This window comes from Nothoprocta perdicaria, unplaced genomic scaffold (genome assembly GCF_003342845.1).
Source record: "Nothoprocta perdicaria isolate Ctin4 unplaced genomic scaffold, notPer1 scaffold_148, whole genome shotgun sequence".
Taxonomy (NCBI): domain Eukaryota; kingdom Metazoa; phylum Chordata; class Aves; order Tinamiformes; family Tinamidae; genus Nothoprocta; species Nothoprocta perdicaria.
In genome coordinates, this window is record NW_020454627.1 from 482,758 (window position 1) to 496,998 (window position 14,241).

The 14,241-nt window shown below is 35.4% G+C and overlaps 1 protein-coding gene across 1 annotated transcript; it reads right to left on the bottom strand.

Moving 5' to 3' along the window:
- Positions 1-2,588: 2,588 nt before the first annotated feature.
- Positions 2,589-12,507, bottom strand: TNFSF13B (TNF superfamily member 13b). Its single transcript, XM_026034573.1, has 6 exons — positions 12,079-12,507; positions 11,881-11,983; positions 5,459-5,515; positions 5,055-5,167; positions 4,789-4,939; positions 2,589-3,093 (listed from the first exon to the last, which is right to left on the bottom strand). Exons 1-6 carry the CDS (start codon positions 12,403-12,405, stop codon positions 2,981-2,983), a joined length of 864 nt encoding a protein of 287 aa, XP_025890358.1. The 5' UTR covers positions 12,406-12,507; the 3' UTR covers positions 2,589-2,980.
- Positions 12,508-14,241: the final 1,734 nt, after the last annotated feature.

Below are 14,241 nucleotides of genomic sequence, written 5' to 3' on the forward strand. Positions count from 1 at the left end.
TAATGCACCCCAGGATCCCSTTGGCCTTCTTGGCCACCAGGGCACACTGCTGCCTCATGATCAACTTGTCATCCATCATGACGCCCAAGTCCCTTTCTGCGGGGCTGCTCTCCAGAAGGTCAGTCCCCAGCCTRTAACTTTTCTTTTAGTATGGGAAATAGGAAAAAGTCTCTGCCCCAGCCCCCATCACATGCTCYAATGCAGACTTAAGGCATCAACGCAAAGTTAATGGAATTATGCAGTGAGGATGGGGCAACACGGTGTTAATCTCTTCTTGCATCTATAATAAAAATKACTTCCAATAATCTCATTTTATCTTTCCTATTAAAAGTCACACCACATAATGCAGGAAGTGGATGATGTTTACAGTCCAAGCATGGATTTAACATTTTTTTTTCCCCAAAGCATAGGTATTGGCTCACTGCACACTATTAACTATTTCTGCCTCTAGATCAGGATTTATTTTCCCCTGGGCTTTTCCAAATATTTATTGTGGGAGTATCTGTAAGTAGAATTATACAGTCTTCCATATACCCAAAGCACAGCTCCTGCTAAAGTCAGTTGCAGCTGTGAGTTTCAACACTTCTGCAAACCAGATCACAAGGGCATCAGTCAGCCAGCCAGAAAATGAGGAACATTCAACCAGTGACCACCTGTGAAAGAAATGGTTTAAGGAACCTCTGAGGTAAAAACAAGAGTAGCTTGGAAATTTTCTGACAAAACAGCACTGCATCAAAAATATGGTTTTACCGAGCCCRAAGTGTTCTGTTTAAAATATTTCATGCTGAAGAAACTCTTGCCAAAATCAAAATGAGATCTGGAGGCAACTCAGATTCCTGAAGGGTAATTACTAGGCCAAGAAACTGGAAGTACCAGTCACTAGTCCCAAAGAAGCTCATCTAAAGACAGCCCTGCATCACAGGACAAGAAAATCTCTAAATTGCCCACCATACCTGCATGTTTGAGGAGAAATGGTGTTAAGTTGGATTTGGAACAACTCCAGAATTAAAGAAAACAAATAATTCAATAAATAAATAAATAAATAAATAAATAAATAAATAAATAAATAAAATAAATAAACCTGGCTTTTCAGGCAGCTCTCAGGGTCAATTTTAACTGCTTTGATCAGTAGGCTGTAACATCTTTTCCTATAAGTACTGCCTCATTTTTTATCTCCTAACAATATTTCTGAAAAAAAAAAGTCAGATGAAAACCTGCAAGTGAGCCAATTAAGATTATTACAGTTGACCATATGTTCTGATTCAATTTACACTCCTGAGTTTCAGATAATGCACTACCTGATGACTGTTAGCAGCTTGCTGTGCTTAACTGGAACAAGCAGTGGGCATTTCATAAATATCTGATGACATTGTTGGAGCACACACTGAGGAATCTGAATTTCATTTACACTCAGGAAATGAATATCTTTCCATCACCAGCAGGACCCTTTCTGACCTGTTCTCTTCAGTTCGAGTCTTTTCCCTGTCCCCCACATCTCTAATTCTCACCATAGCATCATTCAAGTTGGATGGACTTGGAGAGGTCTCTAGTCCAGACTGACCAAATCAAGATCAAAACTGAATTCAGACCATGTTGTTCAGAGTTTTATCCAGTTAAATCCTGAAAACCCTCTGAAATGGGTATTGTCTCTCTTCAACATTTTACTGTCTCCTTGGGAAATGTTTTTTTTTCCTTCCGTCAACTTGGAACTTCACATTTTGAATTCTGAACATTGTCTCTTCTCACACCACCATCCACCTCTTCTTAATCTCTGACTAGGTAGGAAAGTTGCCAATAAGTGTCCTCTTGTTCAAGTGGCACAAACACAGCTCCCCCAGTTGCTCCACTTTGRGATGTATGTGCTGCACCCCAACCACTTCCTTGCATTCCGGCTGGCTTCCCCAAGTTTCTCACCATCTTTTCTGTATTTGGGTGCCAGGTGGAGGTGGTCCAAACTAGAGGAAGTATTCTAGATGTGCTCTAACAGAAGTACTGAGAAAAAGGCAATAACCATCTCCCTTCCTGTACYGGTGATACTCCGGATAGTATGCAGTTAGCCTTCAATCTGACTGAGGACTTGCCAATGCAGTAATCCAGTACACACACTCACTGCTGAAATGCCTCATGAAGCACAGGAGAGCTGCAATTTGTTTCATCAGTTTCCCATGTCTGAAATTCCAGGCTCCCAATATCTTTCATTTACTGTCAGTCATCATAAGTCAATCAAGTCGATATTATTTATAAAAATGGATAAGGAGACTGCAATATACAAAGAACCTTTTCTTTACTAACGGCACAACAGTCAGTCCCTAGAAGATTTTTTTTTTCAAATAAAGCAGAGTTCATTACTACTATTTCTTTTTTTCTATCTCAGTAGCAATTCAATACTTCTGTGAAGTCAGTGAAATAAGTATTTAATGTTTGTATTACAATAACTCATAGAAGCCTTGRCCTACATACAGACATTCATGGGCAAGAAATAGAAAAAAAAATCAGACAAAAAAACACAGACAAAAGAAGAAAACTGCTTCGAACTACTCACAGCTTTGTTTTTTGTGTATAGGCAGATTTGAGCAATATTTTCAAAAGCACACAGTAAGTCTATAATTAACCTAGAAACTGAACTGAAACTTATGGGAYAGAAATGTAATTTCTTAACTGTATGGTGGCTTTTTTCTTTTTATTATTTTCCTTAGCAAGTCAAAACATATATACTTATAGACATTACTTAGAGTCTTCCATTGTCTAAAACCAATTTGCTTTCTGGGAATCGTATGATAGTTATATCTCAGAAGTATGTCTGGTGGATTTTATTTTTGGGTTTGCTTCTTAAAATGAAGAAAAGGTCTAGGAAGGCGTGTGTGTGTGGAGSAAGGTGAGAGACTGAATTAGCAGCTTTATTGAAATCCAGTATTTTTTTCTCAGAAGCATAGGAAGAGAAGAAAATTGCACTAAGTATAATAAGAAAAAAAGAGGGGCTTCAAAGGAGTCTAACTGCACCAAAAAAAGTACCATCTCCATCCAAGGATATTTTGGCCCTTCTTCGTGGTATTGTAAGCTGAAGCTCATCACCTTCTTCTAATTTTGCAATGCCTGGCAAAAGATTTGGAATATTTTTAAGTCAATATTTTATATACAGTATTTTCATAATTGGTATGAAATTCATTATTACACATCATTTTACAAATTTAAGCATGTCTTGCTTTTTTATCATTAGACAAAATCTTACACATTTAAGCCCACCCAAAGTTGTTATTTAACAACATCTGTGGAGTTGGGACTATCTTTCCTAACAATTCTATCCTGTGCTCAACATGTTATATTGCACTTAAGCAAACGTTCTTTATGTTATGGTGAAAAACAGCCAAGGACAGCATTGGGTGCTGTTGGTCCCTACTCCAGTCTTGCACTTTTGGAGGAAGTTTCATAAGGTTTACATCATTTGAAGTTACCAAACATCAGCTGATTCACTGCAAATGCAGAGCACAGAAGTCTGCTTCCTGCAAACCACGCGTCAGTTGACATRACAACTGAAAGCAACACGTCTTCAAATTATAGTCATTGAGCTGAAAGCATAACTAATGTGCTGCAACCCACGGCCAGCCCTGTGAAGTATTACAGGTGAAATCTGACCTGAAGATCCACATGAAAGTGGAGGGTGGGCATTTGGGAAGCAGGAACCATGAAGTGGCAGAATTGAGTAGAGATCCTAATTAAGAAGGATGGTGTAGAACAAGGGTGAGAAAGAAGGCTACATGCAACTGAAGCTATTTATGATGTAAGAATGTGTGAAAGGAGGGGCAGAAAGGTAAAGAAAAAGTTTGGAATATTAGCTACTGAAATAGCTAATATATTTTTATATGGAGAAAAAAAAAAGTTAGCTTCCTTTCCAGGCACTTTTGTATAAAGCTAATACTTGCCAAAACTGAACTTATGTCACTGAATGTCACCCAATTTATATAAATGGTATTAGAATAGACAGTTTTCTATTCATAGAGCTCTTGCTGGAAAATAAAAACACAGCAAACCTTCCATATCTACCAAGTGGGAGGAAAGAAAGATGAGTAAAAGGAATRCTAAATGAGGTTTAATAGGCCTTGACATTAATTCCTTAAATACTGTTATAGGAATATATTTTTATGTTGAGCACTTGGCCTGATAGACTTGCACTAAATATTCTAAATGGTCTTTTTTTTTATTTTATTTTGATGTATCTGGTTTGTGCAATTTAGTGAAAATAAGATTTGTGTAGAAATTACTTTTCCATCTGTTCATCTAATGGTAAAGGCACAACGGTCATTATTAGGTGCAAAGAATTAATCTGACAAGGAAGATCTTTGAAAATTACATGAGAAGGTACATAAAAATTGGATGTCTGAAATTCATGGTTGAGGTATTGAAGTAGGATATTACTTATAAATATTTTACTGCTGTGCCTAAATCTTCTATTCAACTTCTAGGTTAAAATGAGTTCTTCCTTAAGGACAGTGTGTACTCCTGTGAGGAGGAGTTCCTTAACTGTGAAAACACCGAAGTATCTAAGTACTTAGACACAGATAGAGAGCAAGATATGTTATTCAGATCACATAAATTGGATGCGTATAGTCAGACTATAAATACTGTATATGAAACTATACCTTTTTTCAAAAAGTATTCTGTAATTTTACAAATAAGTTGATCCATGAATGTAGCCTGTACAACTGCTACAATACTTAATCACCCATTAGCACAGATTCTACTTGGTACAGTCTATTTGTAAACAAAGAAGAGTTAAAAATAAATGATTACCAGCAGTATAGCAAGAATTATTTGGATAAGATTGCGGCATATTCTGGATGCAACGAAATAATGTCACCAAACTTAGATCATCACCAAACACATGGGCCTTCTTCCTCTGTATTAGATGTCCCATAGCAAATGTTGTATCTGTATATAAAACCTGGAGAAGGAAGAAGAAAAGACATCAATCATATTTTATGAAGACATTAAAAATTCTTAAAACCTTGAAGTGAGGTGATCTGAATCTGGTACTGTAGTGAATCAAGCGTGTCTACCTGTCCATATATGAAAAAGTATCCTGTTTCTTTGATCACTATTTTATTTCCTTGTTCTTCCAGAGCTGTTCCACGTTTAAAGCTAAGGAGCCATGGGACAATGCTTGAGTCATCTAGAAGAAACAAGAATTTGGGGTTAATGAGAAAAACAAATTTACTTCCTTGATTTTCATCTACTAAAATTTAACAATGCTGACTTCCAATCTTAATAGTGGGATTTTCCCACTGAAAAGAGAATATTGCGTGTATGTCCAGCTGCATAGACCTTTTTGGACTTTTTTAAAAAACAAAAAACAAAACATAACTCAGTATTCAGTTTTGAAATTATCTAAAATTGGACAGACAGGCTAAGGCTAATACATCAAATAACTAAAAGTCATTTGTATGTTTTTGTATATTCTTACCTTTCTGTTGGACATCACTTTTGCTGTCAGCAATCAGTTGCAAACAGGCCTGCAACACTGCAAAGTGAAATCAGTTAAAAATCAAAGGAAAATAAATCATTAACAGAATGGAATAAGCTTTTGGAAAKGCTTTTAAGAAAGAGAAGATAGAAATGACAAAAAATACTTATCTTAGTCTCACCATGTATTTGCAAATAGAATCTATCCATTGATTTTAGGACAGACACACACCATAATCAAATTCATACCTCAACACATATTAGATAACTTTCAGAGAGCATGCATCTAAGTAGGAGGCCTCAGATAGTAGCACAAATTATATTTGTTTGTTCTAATCCCTGATTCCCATGCAATAGTATAATGTAGCAGTAACTCAAATGAGGTAGGAAAGGAATCATTAAAATACTTTAGCTTTATTAAATTCCTAAACAAACAAAGAGAAAAGACAGTCACGACAGATAGTGGATTTTTTAATAATATTCATTGCACTGTTTAAAGAAATTAGTTTGCAATTCACAGTTTCTGTAGGATGTTAATCTTATATATGATAGTTACATGACATTTGTAAAAATAATAAATTCAAATTCTCATTATCAATATATACGTACTCTCAATACATTTTCAGGTAGACAGAATCAATAAACCTGTACTAGAATAAGAAGACAGAGAGAGGCTGCTTAGCAAATACATMCATAACAAGTTCCCTAGTACTGATCAAATGCGATGCATTACTCAAATGTTGACAGTAAAGAGAAACTAATGAGAAATTAGAAGTTTGATCACAGAAAAATACAGTTATATGTTAAGATAATGGCTCATGAAACAAAAGATCCTTAAAATCTACTAAAATCTAAAAAATGGACAGTTGCATTTGCTTACAGCCTTTGGCTGTGGTAGTACTTCGAATCTGAGAAGTATTAGAATCAGTGAATCTGCKAAACTAGTAATTTACTAGGAATCAAGAAAAAAAAAGAAAAAAAAAAAGGAAACCTGCTTTGGATTGCTGCATCTTCATCCTTGTTTACCTTTTCTCAGATAAAAATGCCTGCCTCAACCAGATTTGGCCATTCTTGCTACAATGGGAAGAGCCTTACTCTCTGAGATTCAGTCACTACATTTGTCAGTGGTACCCAAGGGTACCATAGAGTTGCAAGCAGTATACACTTTTAGCCACACTGCATGTAGCAATAGGGTCAAAAATTCTTTCTGAATGCCTCTCAGCTTAGAGTAAATCAAATCTGAGCTTCAGCTTTGTAGTCAAAAGAATTGTTGAATAATTAGTAATGGATTCAGAATACAGGATTGTTGAAATAATTCTGTATGTAATAATATTGAAACTGAATATCACAATGATGTCTAGCTGAATAGAACAGGTTCGATCCAGAACAACAATGTATGCCTGACCACTTGGGATTTCAGACAATTGCTTTGCTTTCATTAGATTTTTCTTTTCTAATTTATATTGCTCTGAGGGGTACGGGTGGAGACAAAACATTTCAGAAACTGTCTTCTTCCATGTAGTGGARAACCAGTTCTGAAGAAATTAGTGACTATATATGCATTTATAAATCATATAAATCATGCACAGGCAGTGCATGAAGCAATGCAATCTGTGTTAGTTGCAGCCATAATTTCAMAAAAGCTAGCAAAGTCTTACTTTTGCAGCAGGATGGGAACTCATCCTTCTACATATCAGCATGATTTAAGATATAATACCAGCGTGGTCAAATTCCTCTCCCATGCAGATTTTTGTATCATTTAACTTGTCTAATCATTTTAGCATCATGTAATCTAATTCATCATCCATCCAAATAAAATTGCTGGTTTGGTAAATATCTACACATGGGCTGAAAATTATGTTTAGGTATCTGAGATCGGAGACATCTATTTCAATTTCTGCTGAACCTAAAACAAACAACCATTCTGAACGTTAAAAACCAGACATGTCTATTTAGGTTCCTTCTTTGGTTTTGATCTGTTCTCTATAGACTTCCTGAAACAAGCTTAAACAGTGGACAATTTTGTTTATAGATTATGTACATGTTCTTGAATGATTTTTCTTCCCATAACTTGATTCTTTTCATAAGAAATATTATTTTAATTTTTGCTTCTGTATTTTATGTAGACTGGCTAATTTGGTGCTTTTTAACTGAAAAGGATTTTTGAGACATAAATTAGATTATACCCATTTTTTCATTAAAATGGTTTGGCAATAGTTGCAGGTACAATTCAGATGTAACAAATATCCTCAAATTTGTATTTGTAGCTTTACCTTTTTCTTAATAGAATTAGCAGACTCTTACAATAGATACAATGAGTTATTTACTAAGTATGGTTTATGTGAACTTCTATTACACAACATAAAGCAGAGGTTTTAGCCCTAAATGAGAGCCCATTTTGTATATTTTTCGTTGCAGTGTTCAGCATAAAATGCAACTCATTCATTCATTCATTCAGTAAGTACAATTSTTCATGTAAAACTGCAAGTATTGCAAGTCCTTGTCCTTTCATGCATAAGAAGCTACTTCCTTTTGAATTGTCAGTTGTCAGCAGAAACAAAAGGATAACATCTCTTTTCAAGAAGTAGGTCTTTATTTTTAAGTTTAGAGAACTCCCATATTTCCTCTCTTCATACAATTAATATAAGAAGTATTTTGAATAATTGGGGAGGGAAATTCACATTTAGTATTTGTTTAGACTAGTGGGAAAACATTTACATTTCTTGATTCAAAGATCTTCGGAGTGAGACTCAAATTTTAAGTTTGCTTCATTCCTTCCTCACAGAGGTCTAAATCAATAACATACAAGATGAAAACACTTCTACCCAGCAAACAGATGATTTTCCATAAAGTCAGTTATATCTAAAACAATGACAAARGTGATATATTGTTATAATTTATATTCAGATTTGCAGACCACTATGCTCTCTGAGGTCATAGTTGACATCAGAGGACAAACTTGAGAACTGCTAGTTGAAAAATATCTGAACCTCATGTCTTGTTTGCCTATTTCACTGCTTTAAAAGCTTACTTAGAATTTCTCTTCCATTCTTTCAATAAAGGCAATTAAAGTGAGTGGAATGGACAATCTCAGTACACTTTAATATATTCTACTGATTTCCTATTCTGATCACACCAAAAYTTTGCTAGAATTTGGGATTAGAGTGGACTTGATGCTTATCTCTCTAGCTCAAGACTGGAATTGGAATCACATAATAGAAATCAGAACTAGGCCCCCATTAATGAAACATGGCATTCATAAATTGAATTGGTTTAGGTAGCAAAACCTATATCTTTACCCTGGAAATGTGTGGACATACATCTTATCGAGAAACATGCTGGCAATGCAATGAGAAATTGTGACTCAGGCATATAGTTTAGAAACGGTTTCTGTTGTGTAGCAGTTCTCCTTGTACTGATGAAATTTGTTAAAAAAAAAAAAGACACAAAAAAATTATCTATGTTCTTATGTATCTTAAAATTACGTGTACCAGAAGTGGTTAGATGATTTATCTGTCTGCATATTAATAATACGTATCTTTTGAAATTACCCATTAACTCCCACTCATTGCATCAAAACCTCTGGTTTAACTGCTAACTGTCTAACTTTATTTGGAATTGTTGTTGAAAATGTCTTTCTTCAGCTTACTGGAGCTGGAAACTTTTTCAAGATACAAAATGTACAGTACAGATGTCCCTTGTATTTATACACAAGCATGTACGAATGCACGCCAACAAAAATATGAAAATAATATGTCAGTTCTCATTGAGTTGTCATTTTAATTTAAGTCCTMTTTTTTGGCCACTTTTACAGACACAATATTAAGTAAAACAAACAAACAAACAAAAACAACAAAAACTTGTAAAATGGATTTTCCATACGGTTAAGTAGGCTTTCCTGATCCTAAAAAGATTCATAGGGGTATTCATGTTCATCTCTGGATTTTAATAATTAAAGTTTCAAACCTTAACAGAATCAAACCATGCCTTTTTATTTGTTAACAAAAACAGTTCTATCTTTTACCACTGCTCTCTGATTTAAGAAAGGATATCTTACTGATTTAAGRAATCAGTACACATGGGCATGAAATTATGAGTTGCCAATAAATTATCCAACCAGACTCCAGACTCTATTAGGAGTCCTTGTTCTAGAAGAAATAGAATAAAATAGAATGAAAACAAAGAAATCAATTTATAAGCCATAGCACTGAGGCTGCAGGACAATTTGGAGGCTGCCAGGATTCTAACACGGAGCAACAAATACAGGAGAACAAAACGAAGGGATAGCAGCTTTGTGTATCCTACCAAGTAACAGGATTCAGCACCATGAACAACACCTTATGCCCCTATTTTTTCCCATCTCTCTGCTTAAAAAAAATAATTTGACATATTGACTGGGAAGGCAATAGTCATCAGTGAAGCAAAATCGGATTTGAGAAAATGTAACATCTTACTGAACATCTTACTGACAAGTTTAGTTTGTTATAGTTTGAACAGGCAGAAAAGTAATGATGCCTAAGTGATGATCTTCCATATTAAGTCCAGGATTTATAATTTATTCTTTTTTATACATATATACACAAAATAGCATGATCTTCTTAGAAAATAGTTTATAGTAGATTAGTCAGTGATGTAATTCACTATTAAATTGACTATTATTAGTCATTTTAACCAATGTTTATATTCTGTGATTTCTCTTATTCATCTAGACAAAAGCTCTTTATAGAGCTTTTAAATATATGTATTGTGTATATATATAGTAGAATATATATATTAGAAATATATGTATTAGAAATATATATAGTAGAAAAAGAATCATAGAAATACTGTAGAAATAAAATTATAAGTTGCTTCTTTTGTGAGATAAATAAGGATACCTGATGAAAAACTCTTATCTGTGTCAAAACCAAGTTGAGAAGCCCCAAACCTCCTATCTATTACACAACTTTAAATAGCATTAAGAATAAAGATAAAAGTTACTATGAAGAGTACTGAGTAACCTGCAGAATACCAGTGCAAGTAACTGGAGTGTCAACTCAATTAATAAAGAAATGACTCCTTATTTTGATGATGCTTGGGCTTTAGGTACTAAGGATCTCAAAAATTTATATATAAAGTGTTGGGGTAGGGAAAAAAAGAGAAGCTCTGTGACTCTAATATTCCACAGGAAGCTACAAGAAATGACAATTATGGAATCTTGTTGTTAATTCTGTCTGTGAAATCACTTTTAGTAAAGACTCTGAACTAAATATTATGAGTAAGTGAGGAAAAAACAAAACAACAAAACAGCAGCTCTTGAATCCCTCGTGAATTTTTTTTTGAGAGAAAGAGAGAGAGATTTGGAAGTAAGTAGAATACTTATGCTTAAATTTAAACACTTAAATTTCATTTAGCAAGCTGAAGCATAAGTGAAATCCTGTTTAGCTTAACTGATCAATCAAAAACATGTTTTACACAAAGACTAATTTAGGCTTTTCCTAGCTAATTACTCCATTTTATTTTGGTTAAATAATGATTCAAGGTGTCAGCATTCATCAGYTGAAACAATCTGAGAGTATCCATAGGAGGACTGAACTAATTTAGCAATTTAGGAATGTTTTTAGTAATACGCTGTAATTAGATTAGGTACATTGCTGTATTAAAATTCTGCATTTTATACTGCCACAAGTCAGGATAGAACAAGCAAACAAAAAGTTCAGTGACTTTTCCTTCAGGGAAACAAATATCTCTCATGAATATTTCAACATTATAATACACTAAAAAAGGTGTTTAACAGAGCACACTCTTCAGTATTCCCTAGTACCTTTTATGAAGACCTTTAGAAAGAGAAAAATCTAACCTGAACTCCTTACAGTCTGCCTCCTTTGACAGGTACAGACAAGTCTTTCTCTTTGAATGCTCCTACTTCCCTAAATACAAGGAGCTTTCTTGTCACTTCCCTCTTTCAGGATAAGAATTTTTTTCCCAGAAAAATGACTTGCATTTTTATTTTTTAGTCATATTTTTTCCTCCTGAATGTTGACTAGAGAAAACGAAATAGGACATTAGCCTGAAATGAGAGTAATGGAATTAAAACTGAACAATACAAAATTTGCACAAATCAAAGCTGTCTTTATACCATTCCTCATATTCGAGAAATTGTGGTGCTGTGACAACTAGACTTGGGATCTAATTTTTAAAGTTTAACATGGAGATAGCATGAAAACCTCCAAGACTAATGAAGGGAACCATTAAGGAATACACTTCTAGTTATTAACATGTATTCTGGTGTGTATATACACATATATTAAATATGTAGATATAAAGAGAGGTTATTGGAGCATTAATTAGCTTACAGCAGAAGATTCAAGTCAAGTATTGTCACTCATCACAGAGAAGTATCCCACCACAGTGTCCCCAGATACTCCACCGGGTGTTACTTACCTGTTTCTTCAGTGTGGATTATGGACCTCCTCACCCTGTTTCCACTCCCATTCCAGCCGAGCTGGAAGTGCTCGGCTGTGGCAGGGCCAGGGATTGTGCTTCCCTAGTGGAGATGAGTAGCGGTGAGCACAAGCAGCTCCATGTCTGCTGTTCTGCTCCCTCACCCCCTGCCACCAGAAGACCACCTTGCCACCTTACCTGCTTGCCAGCAGCTGTTGAGCCTTCCAGGAAGGAAGAAGCGGGGGCTCCTGCTCGGTTTTCCTTAGGGGACACCAGCGGCTGGTCTAGCCGGGAGCTTGCCTGGACCCTGTAGATCAGCTTGCTACGGAGAGCTTCTACTTCTGTTTTCAGGGTGATAACATGGTAAAGAGACACTGCTGCAAGCCAAGAGGACAGGAGCATTGCAAGCCACAGGAATGTGACAGAAAAAAGTCCCCTGGTGCCCCAACCAGCACCAGGGTGGGCAGAGGGAGAGGAGGCGGTATCCTTCTGCGGGATGACGTGCACACAGTCCACGGATTTCATCGCTGCTCTTTCCTCACTAAAGCCAGAGGGATAGTTCAGCTGCCTYCTGCTGAGGTGCAATCCATGTTACCCGTTGCTCTGTGAAACTAAGAGCATCCAGAATAAGTGAACAAAACGCCCAGATCATTTCCTGTCATATGAAGCTGTTGATATAACCATTAAACTTAATGTACAGTGAGCGTCTAAGATTAGGTCTCCCTTTGGTTTTCTTCTCTCTGTGCTGCATTTTGGCAACAAATACTTTCTCATGAGCTGCTTGCTCAATCTACCTTCCTCCTTTCACTTTCAACTATTCATTTGTGTGGCAACTTGCTACTACCATTTCCCACTATCTTTAAATTTAGGCGTAACTGGTACCACTTGTACTTAGAGCCTTATCTAGAAATGCAGAAGAATATGTTTCTTGGCAGTATCATCCAATGCTGCTCAACGGACATATGCCTGTGGTGATGTGTGTATAAAAATATGCATTTTATGTATATATGCATTTATATTTTCATATCTAAACTGCATATGTGCCTGCAATGGCTTATATAATAATTTTTGAGGTTTTCTAAAACAGTGACAAATATTCCTAGGCATGAATAACAAATTGCTGTTCTCTCAGGTGTATGAAGTGGCAGGCTCTGAGCGTAAAATTCATGACACAAATTTCAAAAGTGATGACTTCTTATTAAGCTGATCTAATAAATGTACTGACTTTGCTATGGAGTTTAAGGATCTGGATTGGTGCAGGGGGAGGGGAATAATAGAAGAGGTAATAAATAAGAGAAAGTGAATGGAAAAAAAAGCTTTAAACATGAAAATACATGCTTAATTTTTCAGGTGAATTCTACAGGACTGGCACTAAATTCAATTGTTTTTAAGATCCTACTAATTCTTTCATATTTAAAACGTCCATTGATAACTCCTTCCTTAACGTACTTGCCATCTTCAACAGCAAAGGTAGCTGAAACACTCAAAACACGCTTACAATGTCTTCTCTCTCTCACACACACACACACACACACACACACAAATAAAGTTTTATTCTTTTGTGGTTTTCAGTGGTTTGGGCCAGAAAATCAAAAGTATCATGCTCAGATGCAACAACTTAAAAAAATAACTTAACTCCTGCTGAATACTGACATTTTCTTTTACCACAAAAGCTTCATCTTGCAGGAGATAGAGCTTTTACAGGTCTGTCTGGAAAGCGTGCAGTGAATCCTCCTGGTAACACCTGCCAGAAGAATATCTTCAAATCTAGCTGATCCTGCTAGGAAGGAGAGGGAGAAGAAGAAAAAGAAACAGAGGAAAAAAAAATCAAAAACCTTTTCTCTCCTTTTAAGAAAAAGCAGAGAAAAAATAATTATCATCTGTCTTAACATGCTCCTAGAAGACATACACTGTGAAAAATGATAGTGAAACCAACAGTGGAAGAGCAAGAGCAGAATATTTTCAAGAGTAAGCTAAGGTGTAGCCTGTTGATGAGGCTGCATTTTAAAGCAAACTTAAGAGGTATTAAGGTAGATTTTGTGGAACATAATAAGCTATTATTTGAAATAAAAAGATGTGCCTAGAAGTATCAACTGACTTAGAACATCATTGTTCTGGAATAGAGAATGACTGTGTTTCAAAATAAAACAATATGCCTGCAAGAAAAAAAGTGCTATTTAAGCAAATGAAACCAAAGCAGAGAATGCAAATTATGACCAGTAATTCATGAGTATGAAGAAACAATTCACCAGAGAGTTTCTGTGGTCATTAATGTGTAARAAAATAGCTGACATATAATAATTAGCATCACACAACTTTTTCTTACATAAAATAGGTTGTTTCTGATCATCCATGCCTTCC

Coding starts and splice junctions, on each gene's coding strand:
- TNFSF13B (XM_026034573.1), bottom strand. CDS start 12,405: ATGAAATCCGTGGACTGTGTGCACGTCATCCCGCAGAAGGATACCGCC. Junction 4,940..5,054: donor ACTTTTTCATATATGGACAG/GTAGACACGCTT, acceptor TTCCTTCTCCAG/GTTTTATATACAGATACAAC. Junction 3,094..4,788: donor TAATTCTTGCTATACTGCTG/GTAATCATTTAT, acceptor ATCTTTTGCCAG/GCATTGCAAAATTAGAAGAA.